This window comes from Ostrea edulis, chromosome 2 (genome assembly GCF_947568905.1).
Source record: "Ostrea edulis chromosome 2, xbOstEdul1.1, whole genome shotgun sequence".
In the NCBI taxonomy this organism is placed as follows: Eukaryota; Metazoa; Mollusca; class Bivalvia; order Ostreida; family Ostreidae; genus Ostrea; species Ostrea edulis.
Genome location: NC_079165.1, coordinates 77,274,970 through 77,299,190, shown reverse-complemented (window position 1 = coordinate 77,299,190; position 24,221 = coordinate 77,274,970). Strand labels below are relative to the sequence as shown.

Below are 24,221 nucleotides of genomic sequence, written 5' to 3'. Positions count from 1 at the left end.
TCAAGGAGACAACATGAAATTGAAAATCATTAAAATAGAAAATGATATAAAGTATTCATCTTAAAAAAGGTTATATATACCTTAGAGAAAGACCCGTTCCGAGTTTGAGAAGAAGCATTCCAACAAACAGCCTGTCTTACAGAGCATAATTTTATTTTTATGTTTCCTCTCCTGAACACCAGATATATGTATTGTGCTTTATTGGTGTCAGTAATATTTGTGAGATCTTCAACAGAAAATGTATCCGAGTCCAAATTTAGACGTTTGTTGGACTCCTTTGATAAGACTGAGTAAATGTCGTTTTGAAAATTCACCCTGTCTTTTCCCGGCATGCCATCATTTCGGGTATCCTACCTCTCTACATTTTCGAGGTCCAATTTCGAGCTCCATTGTCAACATTTTACGTAAAATCAAGGTACAGTGTGCATTGCATTGTACAAACATGTATTTCAGACTAACATGAAAAGGGGAAGGGTCCTTCTTTTTTTTTTTTTTTTTTCTTTTTTTTTTTTCCTCACAAAGCATCTGATTCAATTTATCTGAAATGTTTCTCTATCCCTTTTAAAATTGTTGACTTTGTTTTAAAAGCGAGGGATAAATCAACAGAGAATATTGGATTTTGCTCTCTGACGGCAGATAAGGACATAGCTATCTAAATAATACTTGTGTAAACTGGATCGATGTGTGAACTTTGAAACGTGGCGTTTATTTTTTAGAGTATACAAGCTGACGCCGCACATTTAAACCACATGACTAAACCTGTACAAGAATGTCTAAATATCAGGGTGGCCATATTGGATTTACGGCTGAGGAAAAACCATGTGTGCCTATCACAGTGCCATAAAACTGTTTAAAAGTGTATGAGATCATTGTTTCAATGATCAAAATATAATTTATGTGAAAGATCTGCCTTTGCTTTCACTGATCATAATGTATGCAGTTCTGATGAAGGAGGGGTTGTATCTTTGGTATGTATTATTGATTATATTTTCATTGTATCTAAGAATATTAGATTGTTCTGCGTATAGTCAGTTTTTAAACCAAGACAAGCTACTGAAAAACAAGTTGATGGTACAGGGGTTTCAATAGTCTCGATTGAAGTCAGCATTTCGCAAATTCTATGGTCGTTATAACGATATAGTTCGTCAACACAACCTATCATTGGGTCAAATGCTGTCTGACGTGCTTCTTACCGATTGTTAGGCCGTTATTGGCTCACTGATTTTGACTATGGATAACTCCCTTTACCTGATCAGGATATAGGGCTCACGGCGGGTGTGACCGGTCGACAGGGGATGCTTACTCCTCCTAGGCACCTGATCCCACCTTTGGTGTGTCCAGGGGTCCGTGTTTGCCCAACTATCTATTTTTTATTGCTTATAGGAGTTAGGAGATGGATCACTGTTCGTTATCTTCACCTTTCATTGAATGATTAGTCTTAATGTGAACTTTTTTGACTCAGATACCAGAAATGCTGCACCCCCGGCGTAGTGCCCAGGACGTCCTACAGTGTGATCTCTGTAAAACTGTCCCCCAAAGTCGCTGTGAACCTTGTAATGTCGACTTATGCAACGCCTGTGTTGGGAAACATATTTCTGATTTATCTAAAATACACAATGTCATGTCCTCCCTACAAAGAAAGTCTACTCCTAGCTACCCAAAATGTCCGAAACATGCGAATAAACACAGTGAACTTTACTGTGAGAAATGTGACATTCCTGTCTGTTCTACCTGCGCTTCAGAAAAACATAGAGGGCACAATTTATGTGAAGTTCTTGAAAATATCAGCTCTAATTTAGAGGAACTAGAGACCAGAATTTATCCTCGATATGAAAAAATGGTTTCCGATCTCCAAACTGAGAAAGACGAGTTGCAAACGAATTATGGGAAACTGATAACAGCTACCGACCAACAAGGAGAAGTCTTGCACCGAGAGATAACCGCCATTGTTGACCAACGAAAATCAGACATCGAGAAGATAAAAAATAAACATAGGGCTGTTTTAGATAAAAATACAGATGAAATTACAAACAGAATTACAGAACTTAAAAAGATCATTGAGGACCTGAAGAAAATACTGAACACCAAGGACGCCTCTCTAATCTCTACTTACAAATCTAAGAATGGCGAGTTCCGACAATTGCCCCCTAAAGTTCAAGTTACATCACCAAGTTTCTCTCCTTCCAAAATAGATAAAGATCACCTCAATAAAATGTTTGGTTCTATGTCATCGTTGTCCATTATAACAGAAAAACAAGGCTACACATCGAAGTCACCAGAAGCTATATCGTTTCCTCCAGTTAAACCACTGCTTGATGAACCGCGACTCACCGCTTCCATAGACACTGGATATGGATGCAGACTACGCAGTGTTAGCTGTCTTAGTGAAAACAAAGTCTGGACATGTGGAGATAACAAAATCATGAAGCTTCTTAACCTCCAGGGTACACAACTGACATCAATACAAACCGAGTCAGGGGACACACCAGAGGACATAACAGTGACACAGGACGGCGATCTTGTTTATACTGACTATAATAATAAAACTGTAAACCTAGTAAAGAATAAACAGATACAGACCGTGATCACACTACAGGGGTGGATACCTGACATTCTACTGAAGTGGATACCTTTCAGACGACAAAGGTGGACACCTCGCTATGTCTGCAATACCTCATCTGGAGATCTCCTGGTTACCATGATCAGTGATGATAGAAAACAATCCAAAGTTGTGCGTTACTCTGGCGCCAAAGAGAAACAAACCATTCAGTTCGATGAACAGGGTCAACCTCTCTTTTCATCTGGTGGTTATAAATACATTAATGAGAACAGGAACCTAGATATATGTGTGGCTGACATTGCCGCTAAAGCAGTAGTGGTGGTCAATCAGTCAGGAAAACTCCGATTTCGATACACTGGTCATTACTCTAATACCAAGAAATCATTTACTCCAGTCGGCATCACTTCAGACAGCCAGAGTCACATTCTGACAGCAGACTGGTACAATGACTGTATCCATATCCTAGATCAGGACGGACAGTTCCTCCGATACATTCAGAACTGTCAATTACGCCGTCCATTAGGTTTATGTGTGGATATCAGAGACAACCTCCTCGTGGCTGAGGACACTGGTTATCTCAAGAAGATCCAATATCTTTAAAACACAGTGTTAATTACACATCTAACCAATATGTTAATTGCGTCTCTAAAGCAGCCATCATTACAGTTAATTACAGTTAATTTCACCTTTGTGTTAATTTCAGCATGGTGTTAATTATACAAGTGTTGATGAAGTGTGACTATTGTATTGACTGTAGATCTGTGTTAGTTTCACCTTTGTGTTAATTCCAGTATGTTGTTAATTACATAAGTGTTGATGAAGTGTAACTATTGTATTGGCTGTAGATCTCTGTTAATTTCACCTTTGTGTTAATTCCAGTATGGTGTTAATTACAGAAGAGTTTATGAAGTGTAACTATTGTATTGGCTGTAGATCTGTGTTAATTTCACCTTTGTGTTAATTCCAGTATGGTGTTAATTACAGAAGAGTTTATGAAGTGTAACTATTGTATTGACGGTAGATCTGTGTTAATTTCACCTTTGTGTTAATTCCAGTATGGTGTTAATTACAGAAGAGTTTATGAAGTGTAACTATTGTATTGACGGTAGATCTCTGTTAATTTCACCTTTGTGTTAATTCCAGTATGGTGTTAATTACAGAAGAGTTTATGAAGTGTAACTATTGTATTGGCTGTAGATCTGTGTTAATTTCACCTTTGTGTTAATTCCAGTATGGTGTTAATTACAGAAGAGTTTATGAAGTGTAACTATTGTATTGACGGTAGATCTCTGTTAATTTCACCTTTGTGTTAATTCCAGTATGGTGTTAATTACAGAAGAGTTTATGAAGTGTAACTATTGTATTGGCTGTAGATCTGTGTTAATTTCACCTTTGTGTTAATTCCAGTATGGTGTTAATTACAGACGTGTTTATGAAGTGTAACTATTGCATTGACCGTAGATCTGTGTGTTGATCATACAGTTTTAACTTGCTGTTGTTTACTAATTAAAGTTTTCAATATCTGTATTATTATAGTAAGTTTTGGGTACTGATATGAACGTGTTACTAATTATTTATATACAATTGCATTAATGAGCATCTAAAAACAAGTTAAATAATACAATTTAATAAAGATGTTCTGGTGTATCCAGGGATCCGTGTTTGTCCAAATATCTGTTTTGTATTGCTTATAGGAGTTACGAGATTGATCGTTACTCGTTATCTTCGCCTTTTATTAGATATTGCGATATACTATGGAATTTCTTAGTATTTTGTGTGTAGCCTTTAATTATAGTATATATACCCACCACTGAGTACTTACGTACTGGGAGAGGGGGGAAAAGTTAAACATAATTAAGGAAGAGAAAATAGAAAGATGAATGTATTGATTGATAGATTGTATATTAATTGTTTGAAGTCACTCTCAAGAATCTTTCACTCATATGGAGACGTCACCATTGCCGAAGAAGGGCTGCAACTTTTAAGACTATGCTCGGCGTTTACGGCCTTTGAACAGGGAGGGATCTTTATCGTGCCACAACTGCTGTTACACGGGAACTCGATTTTTGGCGGTCTCATCCAAAGGACCACCCTATTTAGTTGCCTTTCACGACAAGAACGGGGTACTGGGGACCTGTTCTAACCCACATTCCCGCGGGACTTGATGATAGTAGAGCTTAGATAATATACTAGTAAACCTCATCCGAATCTGTGAACACAGAAAATCCACTTTCATTTACTTGCATAATATATTAAACAAACTTTTCTAAATTCTTCTTATATCGAAATACATGGCCATCCCTTTCAATCCTGATAAATTTTCTAGATACTCAATAAATCAATGCTCTTTGAACATTGTAAGAATATTCATCTACGATTTGTCGTAATGAGCGCTTCTCTCACCATGTGTCCAGTCCACGTCGTGTATACATGTAATTTATACATCACCTGATCAGGATATAGGCCTCGCGACGGGTGTGACCTGTCGACAGGGGATACTTACTCCTCCTAAGTACCTTATCCCACCTCTGGTGTGTCCAGGGGTCCGTCTGTTCCCAACTATCTATTTTTTATTGCTTATAGGAGTTATGATATTGATCACTGTTCGTTATCTTCACCTTTCATACACCGCTTGGCAAATCACGTGTTGATTTTCTTGACCTCTAACCATTATGCGAAGGTTGCTGTCCAAAGACATCCTAATCCCAAGAATCAGTAACCAATCTCTTCGAAGGTTTTGAACAGGGCACATATCCGTTGAGACGTGTTTATTTAACGCGGTCGATGTAAACTGCATTGTGACGTCATATTAGCTGCGATGTTTTTCTTCTTTTCTTTCAAACTATTCAACAACAAAACGTCTGAAGGTATAAAAAAAACTTGTCTAGAATTTAAAAAAAAAAACCACGTTTGTGGTACTTTCCAAACTATTTATTTATTTCGTCTACGGGGTTGTCTATGAAGCATACCGCAGTTACGGTGACATTGTTCCAGAAGCATTATATACGGGTAATACCCATCATTTTTCAGCTGATGCAGAACAAACCACGTGACTCAAATGTGTAATCATTGTAGCGATCTCTTCGCGTTTGCGACGTGAGCTTTGCTTGTTATTACAGACTCTTTTTCTAAAGAATGATCGGCTTTCTGTGTCACTTTCCCCCTGAAATCCAATTCCACGCAAGCGCCCTAGAAGTTTTCCGTATCATTATTAGTCAGCCCACGGGCTGAATAATAAAATCGATATTGTCACTTGGAAAATTCCACCCTGATAAACCGTGCGCGGGTGATGGCGATTTGAATCTTGCACTATTGGGATATATTATCCTCATTTGTGTTTCGAGAGCCGTTTTGCCAATTTTTTGTGTCAATGTTATTTAAAATAAGCGATGTTCGTGCATTAGCTGTAAAGTGAGTTTGTACAGTTTGTGATTTTTGTGTATTTCGTAATACTGGCTCATTTGTTGACAATATCAACACTGTGCTTGGGCGATTTGCAGGTGAAAAGACTTAATCGCATCTTGGTGCAAACCATTTGAATGCTTCCAAATACAATATAGCAGTTTTTATTTAAACATCAGTCCAGACTACTTGTGCGTGGAATCAGAGTGGTGTTTAAAAAAGTAAGTTTTTGAATGACTGATCACTAGATATGAATATTTTCTTTTTCCATTTTTGTTGAAAAAGCAACTGTCTATGATGTCAAAAAGTCTAGTCTTTAATTTATCGTGAGGAATGGTCGTGTATAGTATTGAAAAGTCATAAGTTTTGATGTTATTGATTTGGGAAAAGTTTTGCGATTTAAAGTTTACGGAAAGTTCTTCAGATTTTTTTATAATCCACATTTGATTAACACCATTTCTGGCATATGTAGTCGCACAGTAAGTTTTATGTTCCTCCTTCACAGCTGTTAATATTTTCGTGAGGAGCAAAGATAGGGACTTGGTAGAGCACTTACTGGATCTAGCAATTTATCTTTGTTTGTAAGAGTTTTTATGTAGTTTAGGAATCCAGTATAGGTACGGTAACTCATATTCATTCGACCCATTGACTGGGATATTAAATGTGTCTAAAACTGAAGCATGGTTTTGAATAATTTCATCTTTTCAAAGGGCAGTTGGAGTATAAGTGCGATTATTATCCTTCAGAATAATACAGTCAATTTCATTGGTTGAGGGCTGGTCACGTGGAGGGAGACAATTCGTGATGTCTCCTTCACGCGCAGGGTGACAACTGTGTTGTCTCCCTTTACAAGATAAATTTTAATGACACAAGGGAGAAAGCGATCGTTAATCAATAACTTCGTTGTTAACAGTGAAGGTTAAAATTAACAATTGAGAAGAAAAATATTCCCATTCAATTGCAATTTTGCATTTCACTTGATGTTTACGTTTTTGTTTTGAAATACGTTACGAAATGTTTACGTATGACGTTATGTTTTTGCGTCATTCTACTGTGACGTCACAATTGAAAGCTTTCTCTCGTTTAACTCTCTCTAACCCCAGTGTTTTGGTTTACATCTAATAAATGTTTAACAATCACATTAAGTGTAAAACAAAATAGTGCATGTAGTTGAGGGTAACATTGGTTTCACCACTCGAAAACTATTGAAAAGTTATAAGAATTGTCTGCAGAGAAAGTTTTACGAATTTGTTGACGTTTTAGATAATAAAAAAAAGAAGTATGGTACAAGTCAATAAATGTGTGATAGTTTTTTTAAACGTTCATTTTCTTCAGGATAATAAAACTATTATGGACTGTTTAGCAGGGAGACGTCACAAATTATCAGGTCTGAGTAGGGTTATCACCCGAGGGCGCCGATGCCAAGACCTGATAATTTGTGATGTCTTCCTGCTAAACAGTCCATAATTGTATATTACCAAAAGTGGAATTAATGCCAAGTTCGTTTAAAATACAGTTGTAATAATGAGCCTTACAAACGAAGACAATGTTGTTGCAAACTTTGTCAGCTTATCAAAATGTCCCGTTCTATATTTGTTTTGATGTTTGTAGAATATATGCTTTATAAAGAAAGAAAGTATCAGCAAATATCAGCATACATGTATTTATATTGTGTGAACTGAAATAGGGAGAAATTGATATAACGCAAACCCCTTGAATGTAACGTTTAATCTGTAATTGTTAAGGTTGTGTTTAATCTGTTATAGAAAAATGTTCTTGAACAATGCAAACACATCATTGCTACTCATATTTAATCTCAATATGATGTTAAATGTATAACAAATTTCGTCTACCAGCTACAACATGACCCTATAATTGTTAAGGTTGTGCAATATAGAAAAGGACAATATCAACCTTTAATGAACACTTATGTCTAGCCATCTATGTATGTGTAATAATCAAAAATAATTCACAATCTCTTTCTTGTCGTACATTCATCTGTATTTTACTTATCTAATGATATAATTTTTTTTTGGGGGGGAGGCATTTCATTTACAGTAATAGTTTAAATTGTTCATTAATCCACTAACGTTCTTCGAATGCAAACGAACTAATTCTGTTTGATTAGGAACAGAGTCCACTTTTATTATTCCCAATAAAATACGTAATTAAGATTTGGGAAACACGGACTCCTGGATCAGGCGTCTAGGTGGAGTAAGCACTCCCTGTTGACTGATCTAATCTAAATATACATTTTCTATTATCTTCGTTGTCAGTTTGTAATGACATTCCACACATATTGGAATTAAAATACTATTTATATCAGGAAAATTATTAGTAGTATTTGCGAGAGAACAGTATATTGTTTTGCAAAATAAGATTTCGCATTTTTTGAATGAAAATCAATTCAGAATATTTCAAAATGATAATAATTTAGATTTCTTGATAACCAATTGATAATTTTAAGACGATAATTAATTTTAAATATCCGTTATAGTAGATTGTTCAACTCAGGGGGACGTCTAGTTCAGTGTTTTGTGAATTTTACAGACGTTCATGGGCGTCAAATCTTTTATTTCTTTCAAAACAATTTGAGGGCATGGAGTTTGAAATTCCCTTTGCGATTCTGAATATTTTTCAACTGACGTAGAATTGGTATGGACAAGCAAAGTATTTTTCAAATGATTTACCTTCAATCTCCTGTTCTAAATAGATTCTAATAACAGGTCGTATTAAATCACATCGTTATAACGACCATCAAATTGCGACTTGTAATATAATGTAACGGTCACTGGCCAATTATAAACTTTAATTATGGGACAATCTGTTTCAATATTTTATCACAGCTAGTCTATATTCGGTAAACATCCATTAATCAAGTATTCCGTGCTCTCCTATATAAAGCTGAGCAGGCATTTTCAATTCCATCTAGATCCAAAACTCTGAATCAAGGTAAGTTTTGTTTTGTATACTAGGATTTCTCTTTCATACAGAGATGTCAACAAGTAAAGAACACAAGTATTGAACTATACCTGGTGCTTGGGAACAAACCATTGAGGGTTCTTTATCTTTTCCAAGCCTCCCGAGTCACTAGACCACTGTTTTAAGGTAATATCCGAAGGGATTTCTATTGCAGGATGTTTTACCAATGTAAAACGTCATAAGTTTGGTGTGGCACCGGAACCAAGAGACTGACCTCTCGTGTACAAAGCGAGAAATCTAACCGCTAGTCTCTATTGGCTCAAGAATTAAACATGATGAACCATTTATAAATCAAATAATACTACGATAAATACCCGTGCTCTTTTTTCCATAATAATCAATAAGTTAGACAAATTTTAAATGCTTTTAGTTTGTTGAATCAATTTTAATTTGATCAATTTTTCACTCTAATTAAGACGTATCCAGTTGTAGTTGAACTATATATGGCGATCAAGATCATAACAATGGAGGGTTCTTCATCCTGTTCATCTTTCACCTCTTTTCGAGGAAAAAGTAACTGCCTATGTTAGCGTCTTAAATTTGCCCTGGGATAGAAAATTAAACTCAGAACACCATCTTCCCAGTTGCGAAGCGAGCATTATAACAACTAGGCTATCAAAAGCATGGTCATTAATGTTTAATTCAAAGTCTAGGTGTAACTCTTAAAGTAAAAAGAATCTACCCATATTTTTCTATGCTATAAAATTCACTTTTAAGGATGGATCTTTTTTCAGATATTCCATTGCAGCAGAAATGAACGTAGGTGTCCTTCAAATACATTGATCTTAGTATAATTTTCAACCAAAATGTAATGCAAAACTTACAATAGATGATAACTTTCAATGTAAAAGAAACAATATGTCTGCCTGATATTACATATTAAGAAAACAACATCAATCAAGACGGCCAAAGACAGACATGGCTAATGACAGTATCTAAATGCAATAATGTCTATATCCTGAGTTTTGATGTTAAATTCTGTTTTCAGAAGACATTTTTGATTGCCCTGCTGGTCATTGGTCTGGTGATGACCACAGTGTCTGCTAATGCCTGTAATAAGGGCTGTAGAGCCCAGAGAGACAACTGCCACAGCAACTGCTCCGGTGTCCCTCTTTCCAAACGATTGGAATGCAACAACAAGTGCGAAAGGAAATTCGGAAAGTGCAAGGGACAATGCGGTTAAGACTGATGGAGACAAAAAGTTTGTCATGACGTATCACGTGAATTGTGATGACATAACATGGACATACTTTCAAATAAAAAATGAATTATTCTACTAATGATACTACTTGTCTTTTTGTATGTATACTTACACTTTAAAAGTAAGATATGTGTCTAAGTTTGTGTGATGGGGTATTTAAGCGAAACCAATTCTAAAGAGATCATCCCTGGTTTCCAATGTTTATATACACTGTATATACACAAACAATTTAGACATTTGTTTCTTAATTAGATAAACAAAAAGACATATTACAGCGGATTGAAAGCAGTTACATTGTAATGTACCACCACTCACGCCGAAGTGACGTGGAACCTGTTGACAGCTTAGGGTTGGGATAGATGCACCGAAAACGTTAACATAAACCATGCTACTTTACTTACTGTGTCAGAGAAAATGGATTTTAGTTATTGAAAAGATATAACTGTAAGTTTGGTTAATCAAAGGCTTTTCATTTTATGTCGATGTATCGTTACCGATAAAAAGATAGAGAAAAGGTAGAGGGGGTAGAAAAGATTAATTTATTTACCAAATGCGAATACTGAAATATTTAATCAGTGGGTTAAAGAGTAAGAATCTGTACACAATGAGTAAGTTCTTATTTACCTCTTTGAAGAATACGCCAATGTTACGTGTGGAATAGTACATAGTAGATAATGGCATACTATGATTTTTATCTATTGCAACTAAGTTATTCTCTAGTTTAATGGTTCCATCATCAGTAATAAGCTTCTCCTCTAGTGATATAAGTTTGTGGTTTACCATATGATGAGGTATTTCAGAAATTTTATGTCGGCAATGAAATAAATATAAAGTGTATATCATTCTAGCTGTCCATAAAACATAATTTTGTGTAACGTATAGAGGACCCTGGCATATAAAATATATGTGCACATTTTAATTCCTAAAATTTTATATTTCCGATAAAGTGGGGAAATCTATTTATTAATTGTTTCCCATGCCAAGCAACATAAGCGCATAATACGAGAGCTTTTCGATATGTAATGTGTATTATACCACAGCGCGATAACGCTTTGCATGATTTAGTGGATGATGATTCTCATCAATAGCTCTATTTAATACCTTTCCAACGGTATAAACAGGAGCCTTCAGCTTCACATACTTTTAAACTTATAGTCATTTCAATAGAGCCAGTCCTTGACCACTGTTGTAAAAATGGTTGGGAAACGGGTTGAGAATATTGAAGAAATTAGAGCTTAAATAAAAGATCGCATAAAACTTGGTCATTCAGTTATGCAGATTTTTATCGAATTGGGGGAAGTTTATGGGTCTGATAAGTTATCTTATGAGACAGTTCGTAGGAGAGAGAAATTTCTGACTGACACAGAGTTCGTCAAAATACAACAAAATCTGGCCGATCTGTGACTCTAACAGGCAAGCCAAATGTCTCAAAAGTCAGGAAAATTATTGAAAATGATGGCAGATACATGATTCGTGATATTGCCAAAGCTGTTGGCATATCGCTATCGCGGGTGCATTTCATTTTGAAGCGTCTTTTGAAAGTATGAAAGATTTCTGCTAAATGGATACCGCATATATTGGCAGATGACCAAATACGGGTACCAGTACAAACCGCTAAGCAATTACTCAAAATGTTTCCCAAATTCGATCAAAGACAATTTGTAAACATTGTTACTGGTGACGAAACATAAGTTCACTATTTCGAACCAGTAAGAACAATTGGAAACAAAACATGGCTAACTAAACACGGTAGAAAGTCTGTAGTTGCCAGAGGAACCATAAGCACAAAAAATGTTCTTTATTGCATATTCTTCTCATGTGATGGTATAGCCGTACAAATTCCGGTGTCGAAGGGCAAACGTGTTACAGGTCGGTATTACCGAGATGTTATACTAAAAAAGCTCAAGAAATATTAACATAAACGACGCCCTATGTCAGGATTTAGACATGTTCGTCTACTTCATGATAATGCTCCATCACATACATCTGAGCTTGTGAAGGAATTTTTGAAGTCGTCGGAGGTTATCGTCTTGCCACACCCACTATACTCTCCAGATCTAGCGGCCCCATGTGACTTTTTCCCTTTTCCAAAACTTAAAAAGCTCTTATCTGGTCGTCATTACAAGTCCCGACAAGTCCCCAGAGGTCTAATTATATCAGCGTACCGTGACGCATTTCAGAAATGGATTCAAAAATTGAAATTATGCATTTCAAACCGCGGAGAATACTTTGAAGGGATGTAATGTTCATTTCACTATTTGAGACGAATGCTTTTGAGATATGGTACAATACGCAGCACATATCGAACAGCCTTCGTATGTACATGCCTTAGCGTTTTATTTTCTTGTAATAAGACTTCTATAACCACTTGCTTACACTCATCAATAGTTTACTGAGCATTCTAAAATTTGTCCTCCCCCCTCCAGAAAAATCCATGCAAGGCGAAGATAACGAACAGTGATCAATCTCATATAACTCCTATAAGAAATACAAAATAGATAGTCGGGCAAACACGAACCCCTGGACACACCAGGGGTGGGATCAGGTTCCTAGGAGGAGTAAGCATCCCCTGTTGACCGGTCACATCGGCCGTGAGCCCTATATCCTGATCAGGTAAACGGAGTTATCCGCAGTGAAAATCAATGTGCAAGAACGGCTTAACAATCGGTATGAAACACATCAGACAGCATTTGACCCAATGATAGGTTGTATTGACGAACTAGATCGTTATAACGACCATAGAATTTGCGAAATGCTGACTTCAATCGAGACTGTTGAAATCCCTGTACCATCAACTTGTTTGTCAGTAGCTTACCTCGATTTAAAAACTGACTATACGCAGAACAAGGTTTTGCATATCGAATCAGTTGAGATATATAAACACCATATGCAGGTGATAATGGAATATTGCTACACAAATATGGGAAGTTCCCGATGGAGAAGCTAAAATCATCCCGTTTGTCATACAGTTGAGTTGTCAGTTTGCCGTTAATGTCTATTTTCAATAAAATATCTAAGTAGGAAGCAGAAGTGGACGACTCAGTGGTGTGCTTTATTTCGAGCTCACAGAGATATATCAAATCGACATTTGAATGAAAGCTATTATTGTTAATAGACAAAACGTCATCGATATATCTAAATGTCGAATTAAAGGCCGCAGCGAGAGATTTTTTTTTTACTCACGTAGAAGTTTTTTGAATAAATTCTGCTTCATATGAATATAGAAACAGGTCAGCTAACAAAGGAGCACAATTCGTGCCCATGGGAATTCCAACAGACTGTTGGAAGACCTGATCACCAAACACCACGAAGATATTGTCAATGAGGAACTCTAGTATATTTTTTATTTCAACTTCAGAGTACTTGTGCGTGGAATCAGAGTGGTGTTTAAAAAAGTAAGTTTTTGAATGACTGATCACTAGATATGAATATTTCCGTTTTCCATTTTTGTTGAAGAAGCAACTGTCTATGATGTCAAAAAGTCCAATCTTTAATTTATCGTGAGGAATAGTCGTGTATAGTGTTGAAAAGTCATAGGTTTTAATGTTATTGATTTAGGAAAAATTCTGCGATTTCAAGTTTACTAAAAGTTCTTTAGAATTTTTTAGAATCCACATTTGATTAACACCACTTCTGGCATATGTAGTCGCACAGTAAGTTTGAAGTCTCTCCTTCACAGCTGTTAATATTTTCGTGAGGAGTAAAGATGGGGGCTTGGTAGAGCACTTACTGGATCTTGCATTGTATCTTTGTAAGGGTTTTTATGTAGTTTAGGAATCCAGTATAGGTACGGTAACTCATATTCATTCAACCCATTGACTGGGATATTAAATGTGTCTAAAACTGAAGCATGGTTTTGAAGAATTTCATCTTTTGAAAGGGCAGTTGGAGTATCAGTATGATTACCAAAAGTGGAATTAATACCACGTTCGTTTAAAATACAGTTGTAATAATGAGCCTTACAAACAAAGACAATGTTGTTACTAGCTTTGTCAGCTGAAACCAACATATATTCCTCATGTAACCTATCTAATTCTTTTATCACTTCTGGTTTACTAAACGCAGAAGGATATATGGTACGTACTTTTGTTTCCATGTGTCTAATGCGGGATTTTAATTTCCCTCTTATGCTTTTAACCCATTCTGACAATGTATCAAGTTCTTCTTTTTCATGTTTAGCCCATCGTCTGGCATAATCTTTCACAGAATTCATAATAGAAATGAAGTTCTGTCGCCAATTAAAAGCCCGAGGTTCTCTGTATTTAGGATCTTTTAGAATAAGCGATTTGAGGTCCTCATTTCCAACTATATCAACATCACCAGTAATGACATGTCCAGCTGGACAATAGTTGAAAGAAGATGAAGAACAAGAACATGTTGGTGGATTACGTATAAGATGGTCTATATCTAGGCGCTGCAAAGTTTGTTTATAATTAAAGAGTTTGGATGCAATAGTAGAAGTATAGCTGTAGGAAATACAGGATGTAGCCTTGAACTTGAAATAAATTGGAATACACGACTGAACCCTTTTATGACGAAGAATGTTATTTATGTTGACGGCATATATTCCTTTATTTGTAAATTTGAGCTTAAGGAACTGGCAGCATGATTTGGAAGGAATATAATCCTTGGTCCGTGCTGGTTTATAGAGCCTGTGGTTGGCAACATCCATAATCATAGAGTTCAGTCTATATTCAGGTGTTGACAAATCCAAGTATAGACTACCAATAGCATACAAATATTACGGACACCTACTTGACCAAAATGACCTATAGGAAATCTACGCGACGTGAAAAAAAACATAGTATATTTGCGTGAATATTTCGAAACTTAATTGTATTGATGTATGTTTCATTATTGACCTTGACCGTTAGTATGATTAATAAGATGGACATTAGCAACATCAGTAGTCTGTCACAGATTGACAATGTTACCTGTTCGTTAAAAGAAGAATCAACATTTCGTTTGTCATAAAGTTGAGTTGTTAGTTTCAGAGAAAGAATAGTCCGATTATTTAAGACCATTGCTTAAAATCCAGCATGCACCGCTAACTCTCAAGACTTGTGTAACCCTTTGGTTTACACAGGGGAAAAGAATGTTGTACAAGAACTTATGGAGGTGCGGAAATAATTATGGCAGTGTAAAATATTAACACTAGCAAGGTGTTTTGAAAAGCAACAGCAAAATTATAATGTAATGATTTAGCTGCGCAGCAGTTTTATAATCATATGATGTACGGATTCACCGAAAGAATAAAAAGGATATAGGGCTCACGGTGTGTCTGACCGGTCAACATGGGATGCTTACTCGTCCTAGGGACCTGATCCCACCTCTGATGTGTCGAGGGGTCCGTGTTTGCCCAACTAGTTATCTGTATTGCTTATAGGAGTTATGAGATTGATCACTGTTCGTTATCTTCACCTTGCATTCTGATTTTCACAACTGTCGAATTAGGAGGTGACAAAATCTATCAGACAATCCACATCATTTACCATTTCCCCATGGAAACTTATATGAACTGTTACGAATACATCTGGGTTACATTGATTCCATTAATGAGTATCTTTATTCTTCATAGTAGAAGTCATTTTCAAATAAGTAAGACACAATTGTATAAATATTTGGTAGACAATACAATACCTACTACACCGTATCTAAAGATACCTGCTCAATCATCCTTGTCTACAGATAGAGTGCAAGATTCAGTTGACAGTGATATGAGACACAAGCTTTCATTGGGCGAGAAGAATATGTGTGTAAAGTTAATGAGCAAACCAAAAGTTTTCCTTTCATTCAATATGATTTAAGATCTTATAGGTATATATTTTGTCAATGATAATAAATCATAGTTGAATATCAAAATTACTCGTTTTATATTTGTTTCAAGATATTTATTTATTTTTATATTTATATTTGTTTCGATGTTTGTAGAATATATGGTGTATACAGAGAGAAATTACCAGCAAATATCATCACCTTGTATATCAATGTTCTTAGTACTGAAATAGGGAGAAATGAATGCACAGCAAAACCCTTGAATGTAACACGTTTGATATGTATAAGTAAAAAGTGTTTTTCAATAATGCAAAACATCATTGCTGCTCATATTTAATATCAATATGATTTTAAAAATTTAACAAATTTCGTAGTGACCCTATAATTGTTAAGGTCGTTTAATATAGAAAAGGACAATGTCAACTTTTAATCAACACCTATATCTAGCTATCTATATATGTGTAGTAGTCAACAACAAGTTATAATCTCTTTCTTTTCGTAAATTCATCTGTAGTAGTCAACAACAATTCATAATCTCTTTCATTTGTACTTTACTTATCTATTGATAGAAATTTTTTGGAGTATTTCATTTATAGATATAGTCTGAATTGTTCACTAATCCACTAACGTATTTCCAATGCAAGCAAATTATTTCTGTATTTCATTATTCCCATAAAAATACATAATCAAGATTAGGCAAACACGGACCTCCGGACATACAATAGCTGGGATCATGTTCCTAGGAGGAGTAAGCATCCCCTGTAAACGAGTAAAGAATTTTTGTTTGAATTATTTACCTTCAATATCTTGCTCTAATCTAATTCTCATGACAGGTCGTAGTAAATTGGATAGTTATAACGACCACAAAATTGTTAAATACCGACTTTAAACAAGACTGTTGAAATCCCCAGAACATCAACTTATTTGTCAGTAGCCTGTTTCGATTTGAAAATTGATCATATGCAGAACAAGCTCTTGATTAGCGTATCAGTTGATAGACATTCACACCACATGCAGGTGGTAATGGAATATTGCTACAGAGATATGGGAAGTTGACGATGGACAAGCTGGTCATCCCATTTGTCTTTAAGTTGATTGGTTAGTTTGTCGTTAACACCAATGGTCAATGAAATACCTAAGTAGGAAAAGGTGTGGAAGATTTCGTGATGTCTTTTATTTCGAGTTCACTGGGATACATATCGCATTGACATATTAATGAAAATGAGTATTGTTTGTAAAAACCGTCGCCGATATATACAAATGTCGCTTTGAAGGCCACAGCAAGAAATGTTTTCTTTTCATGTAGAAGCTGTTGAACAAGTTCTATCTCATACGATTATAAGAACATGTCATATAAGGAAAATTTAATCTATACGATCCTATGGTCGTTATAATGATCTAGTTTGTCAATACAATTTATCTTTGGGGCAAATGTTGTCTGACGTGTTTCATACCGATTGTTAGGCCGTTCTTGGCACACTGATTTTGACTACGGTTTACTCCGTTTACCTAATCAGGATATAGGGCTCATGGTGGGTGTGACCGGTTGACAGGGGAAGCTTACTCTTCCAAGGCACCTGGTCCAACCTCTGGTGTGTCCAGGGGTCCGTGTTTGCCCAAATATCTATTTTGTATTGCTTATAGGAGTTATGAGATCGATTACTGTTCGTTATCTTCACCTTTCATCTTCACTGCATTCCAATATATTCCTGTTGTGCATTAAATTCCACAGTAATCTTATTTACAATAATTGAACTCTATTGCAAAATTGTGATGTAAATTATCCTTGCTGATAATTAATTAGGCGAACTTGTAATATACTGTAACGGTCACTTGCTAATTATAAACTTTAATTATGGGACAATCTGTTTCAATACTTAATCATAGCTAGTCTACATTCTGTAAACATCCATTAATCAAGTATTCCGTACGCTCTATATAAAGCTGAGCAGGCATTTTCATCATCATCTAGATCCAAAACTCTGAATCAAGGTAGGTTTTGTTTTGAATACTGGGACTTTTCTGTCATACAGAGACGTCACCAAGTGAATAACACAAGTACATTGTGAAAGGTGAAGATAACGAACAGTAATCAATCTCATAACTCCTACAATGTAAAACTTATACGGTACCAATTTTGATAACCAATACAAAATAGAGTTGATAAATCACAGACATGGTGCTTGGGGACAAACCATTGAGGGTTCTTTATCTTCCCCAAGCCTCCCAGGACACTAGACCACTGTTTTAAGGTAATATTCAAAGGGACTGCAAATTCCATTTCTATTACCAGATGTTTTACCTATGTAAAATGTCATACGTTTGATGTGGCACCGGGACCAAGAAACCGATCTCTCGATTACAAAGCGAGAAATCTAACCACTAGTCTCTATTGGCTCAAGAATTAAACATGATGAACCATTCATAGATCAAATAATACTACGGCAAATACTCGTATTTTCTTTCCACTATAATTTATAAATTAGACAAATTTTGCATGCTTGTTTAGTTTGTTGAATTAATTTTAATTTGATCAATTTTTCACTCAAATTAAGATGTAACCAGTTGTAGTTGAGCTCTGCATGGCGATCAAGATCAAAACAATGGAGTGTTCTTCATCGTGTTCATCTTTCACTTCTTTTAAAAGAAATAGTAACTGCCTATGTTAGCGTCTTAGATTTGCCCTGGCATAGAAAATTAATCTGGGAACACCCTCTTCCCAGTTGCGCAGCGAGCATCACAACAGCTAGGCTATCAAAAGCAGTAATGTTTAATTCAAAGTCTAGGTGCAACTCTTCAAGTAAAAATGATCTAACCTATAAAATTCTCTTTTACACATCTTTTCTTCAGATATTCCATTGCAGCAGAAATGAACGTAAGTGTCCTTTGAATACATTGATCTTAGTAGAATTTTCAACCAAAATGTAATGCAAAACTTACAATAGATGATAACTTTCAATGTAAAAGAAACAATATGTCTGCCTGATATTACATATTAAGAAAATTATATCGATCAAGACGGCGAAAGATTTACAGCATAAAAACACATAGTTAATAGCAGTATCTAAATGCAATAACGTCCACTTCCTGAGTTGTAATGTTAAATTCTGTTTTCAGAACACATTTTTGATTGCCCTGCTGGTCATTGGTCTGGTGATGACCACAGTGTCTGCTAATGCCTGTAATAAGGGCTGTAGAGCTCAGAGAGACAACTGCCACAGCAACTGCTCCGGTGTCCCTCTTTCCAAACGACTAGAATGCAACAACAGATGCGAGAGGAAATTCGGAAAGTGCAAGGGACAGTGCGGTTAAGACTGACGGAGACGAGAAGTTTGTCATGATGTATCACGTAAATTGTGATGACGTAGCATGGACATACTTTGAAATAAAATGAATTATTCTACTGGTGATACTAGTTGTCTTTTTTGGTTTGAATACTTACACTTTAAAAGTAAGATATGTGTCTAGGTTTGTGTGATGCGTGTTTAGGCGAAACCAATTTCAAAGAGATCATCCCTGGTTTGTAATGTTTATATACACTGTATATACACAAAATATTTAGACATTTGTTCCTTAATTACGCCGGAGTGATGTGCAACCTGTTGACAGCTTAGGGTTAGTATAGATGCACGGACAAAGTTAATACTTACTGTGTCAGAGAATATGTACTTTATTTATATGAAAAGATATAACTGTATGCTTTGTTAACCATAGGCTTTTGATTTTATCTCGATGTATCGTTACCGATAAAAAGAAAGAGAAAACGTGGAGGGGGTAGAAAAGATTGATTTATTTATCTACCAAATGCGAATACTGAAATATTTAATCAGTGGGTTAAAGAGTAAGAATCTTTATTATGATAAAGATTGATTGGTATTGATATACCCATCAGTGTATCGTTCATTGATACTGTGGATTTCACAGCGTGTGATCCGGTTTTCCGGATGACCACACTGGCTTTCTGATTCCGTATCAGTATCATCTGAAACTGAAGTCGTCACAATGCATCTGCTCACATAAAAAAATAAATTTCATGATATGTCTGTGTTTATTTATAATTTGTATTACATTTATTATCTTATAAATGTGGATTTAAAATGCATAAGGGGGTATTTAATAATTTTATCATTACTACACTAAATTGATCTGAAGAGTTGGATCCAACCGCTTCGCGTCTCGTGTGATCTGATGATCCGCGCCTGTCAACTTGACGTGATCCGACTCTTCGGATCAAGTTACTGTAGTAATATATATATATATATATATATATATATATATATATATATATATATATATATCTTTACTAAATTTCTTTACTGGCCTTGTATCTTCTCAGATCCGACACTTTAAGAAAGTAGGGTGTTGTTGGGTTTTTGTGCTTTTATACATACATACATACATACATATATATATATATATATATATATATATATATATATATATATACTATGACATAGTTCTTATTTACCTCTTTGATGAATACGCAAATATTACGTGTGGAATAGTACATATTAGATAATGGCATACTATGATTTTCATCGATTGCAAGTTATTCTCTAGTTTGATGGTTCCTTCGTCAGTAATAATCTTCTCCTCTAGTCATATAACTTTCTGGTTTACCATATGATAGGGTACTTCAAACAATTTATGTCGGCAATAGAAAATCGATATCCCATGAAATAAATATAAAGTATATATCATCCTAGCTGTCCATTAAAACATAATTTTGTGTAACGTATAGGAGACCCTGACATAAAAAATATATGTACACATTTTAATTCCAAAAAATTTATATAAAGCGGGAAAACTATTTCTAAAGTAAAGTAAGCGCATAACACGAGGACTGTTTGATATGTAATGTGTATTGTATCACAGCGAGATAACGCTTTGAACGATTTAGTGGATGATGATATTCATGGATAGCTCTACTCAATACCTTTCCAACGGTATAAACACGAGCCTTCAGCTTCACATAGTTTTAAACTTATAGTCATTTCAGTAGAGCCAGTCCTTGACCACTGTTGTAAAAATGGTTGGGAAACGGGTTGAGAATATTGAAGAAATTAGAGCTTAAATAAAAGATCGCATAAAACTTGGTCATTCGGTTATGCAGATTTTTATCGAATTGGGGGAAGTTTATGGGTCTGATAGGTTATCTTATGAGACAGTTCGTAGGAGAGAGAACTGTCTGACTGGCACAGAGTTCGTCAAAATGCAGCAAAATCTGGCCGACCTGTGACTGTAACAGGCAAGGCAAATGCCTCGAAAGTCAGGGAAATGATTGAAAGTGATGGCAGATACACGATTCGTGATATTGCCAAAGCTGTTGGCATATCGCTATCGCGGGTGCATTTCATTTTTATGCGTCTTTTGAAAGTATGAAACATTTCTGCTAGATGCATACCGCATATATTGACAGATGACGAAAAACGGGTACGAATACAAACCGCTAAGCAATTGCTCAAAATGTTTCCCAAATTCAATCAAAGACAATTTGCAAACATTGTTACTGGTGACGAAACATGGATTCACTATATCGAACTAGTAAGAAAAATTGGAAACAAAATATGGATAACTAAACACGGTAGAAGGCCTGTTGTTGCCAAAAGAACCATAAGCACAAAAAGGTTCTTTATTGCATATTCTTCCCATGTGATGGTATAGCCGTACAAATTCCGGTGTCGAAGGGCAAAAGTGTTACAGGTCGGTATTACGAAGATGTTTTACTAAAAAAGCTCAAGAAATATGATCATAAACGACGCCCTGTGTCAGGATTTAAGTATGTTTGTCTACTTCATGATAATGCTCCATCACGTTCATCTGAGCTTGTGAAGCAATTTTTGAAGTCGGAGAAGGTTATTGTCTTGCCACACCCACCATACTCTCCAGATCTAGCCCCATGCAACTTCTTTTTCCAAAACTTGAAAAGTTCTTATCTGGTCGTCGTTACAAGTCCCGACAAGCCCTTAATTCAGCATCCGTCAGTGTCTAGGAGGTCTACTTCAATCAGCATACCGTGACGCATTTCAGTAATGGATTCAGAGATTGAAATTATATATTTTGAACCGCGGAGAATACTTTGAAGGGATGTAATGTTCATTTCACTATTTGAGACGAATGTTTTTGAGATATCGTACAATACAGATTACATAAAGAACAGCCCTCGTATATACATGTATTACCGTTTTATTTTCATGTTATAAGACTTCTGGAACCACTTGCGTACGCTTATCTATACCTCATTGAGCATTTTAAGATTTGTTCCCCACCCATCCACCCTTTTAAAAAAAAAAACTCCATCCAAATATTACGGACACCAATTTGAAAAAAAAATTTAACCTATAGTAAATCTACACGATGTAAAAAAAACAACCTAGAATATATCTACGTGAATATTTCGAAACTTAATTGTATTGATGTATGTTTCATTATTGACCTTGACCGTTAGTATGAATAATAACATGGACATTAACAAAGTCAGTAGTCTGCAACAGATGGACAATGTTAACTGTTGTGTAAAACATCCCAATTAAACCATCACTACCCCAGTTCCAAAAGAAAACATCATTTCAAACTAGACACGTCTTGGGGGGACTAATACCTCAACAGGTCTCATGCATATTGCGAGATATTTTTAAGAAATACATTTCATTTTTGATACATGAGCATGATGAGGGCATGAACTGCGAAACTTCACGCCGGCATTCTTCATTAAGAGCGTTAGTTTATCTTAAATATTTACATTGAACTTTCATTCTGTTGAAATTTAAAATAGAGAAACTATATTTATCAAGATCCACACGCACATTGTTCATAACTGCAGTGCATCCATAATGTAGAAATGGCTGTCATTACAAACTGTAAAGATATCAAATGCAAATAACATTGGAAATGTAAATATAGAATATTGTATAGCTCACGACTAGAAAGACTAGTTTTTACATTCGCGTTCACCATCTTCACAAGTCAAGGGTTATTGATTAGTTACCTCGCACTAACCCTTGACATCAGTCACCATTCAAAACATGGGATCGAGACGGAGCATGATTGGTTTGCAGCCTGTAGCGTGGAGCCAATCAGACAACAGCTTTTATATTTGGTCGAAAACGAAACTAAACACGCATGACGTCGCATCGGCAACATGTTGTAGAATTTGTGACCGTCGATTGATTTTTCAAAAATTCATATTTTTAAAGAAACAATTAGACGAAGTTTTAGAATACGAGCCGCATGAAACGATGAATTGTCAAAGTATGTTTGTCGATTGTGTTTCAACAAATTGAACAAGTTATATGTGTATTTAAAATTGAAATAAATTAATTATTAGCTACAACATTTAACGCACGAAAATGTTCATTATTGATCACGTTACATATAAAATCAACACGCAACGTTCACGATGTTGAGAAAAGAACCCCCACGGAGACCATTGTATACTTTCTGTTTTTGCTCTTAACAAACTCGCATCTTAAATAAAGAATCTCATTGGATGATTTAAGTTTAGCTTATTGCGTCAACCTCTGTCCCAAGCCCATGTTTTGAATGGTGACTGGTGTAAAGGGTTAGTGTGAGGTAACGAATCAATAACCCTCGACTTGTGAAGATGGTGTTTCACCTGATTACAAGTTACACTCTGCAATAATTAGTGTCTTTGAATTTGATTGTTTGAAATCAATATTAATGTTGTTTACAAAAGTAAATATAAAGAGTGGCATAGTGTATTACTTTAATCTATACTTGAAGAGGTCACCTTACATTGTTGATTTTCAGTGTTTCAAATTCGGAAGTGTTCCTCAGAAGTAGAGATACTGGTTTAATCATTGAATGTAGTAGACTAGGCCCTAACAACAGAAGTAGAGATACTGGTTTAATTGTTGGGTGCTGTAGACTAGACCCTAACAACAGAAGTAGAGATACTGGTTTAATTATTGAATGTAGTAGACTAGGCCCTAACAACAGAAGTAGAGATACTGGTTTAATTATTGAGTGCTGTAGACTAGGCCCTAACAACAGAAGTAGAGATACTGGTTTAATTATTGAATGTAGTAGACTAGGCCCTAACAACAGAAGTAGAGATACTGGTTTAATTATTGAATGTAGTAGACTAGGCCCTAACAACAGAAGTAGAGATACTGGTTTAATTATTGAGTGCTGTAGACTAGACCCTAACAACAGAAGTAGAGATACTGGTTTAATCATTGAGTGCTGTAGACTAGGCCCTAACAACAGAAGTAGAGATACTGGTTTAATTATTGAGTGCTGTAGACTAGGCCCTAACAACAGAAGTAGAGATACTGGTTT

The 24,221-nt window shown here is 35.6% G+C and overlaps 1 protein-coding gene across 1 annotated transcript; it reads left to right on the top strand.

The window, feature by feature from the left end:
- Positions 1–425: 425 nt before the first annotated feature.
- Positions 426–4,224, top strand: LOC125680448 (E3 ubiquitin-protein ligase TRIM36-like). Its single transcript, XM_048920050.2, has 2 exons — positions 426–968; positions 1,463–4,224. The coding sequence occupies exon 2, from the start codon at positions 1,472–1,474 to the stop codon at positions 3,158–3,160; it is 1,689 nt and encodes a 562-aa protein (XP_048776007.1). The 5' UTR covers positions 426–968; positions 1,463–1,471; the 3' UTR covers positions 3,161–4,224.
- The last annotated feature ends 19,997 nt before the right edge of the window (positions 4,225–24,221 follow it).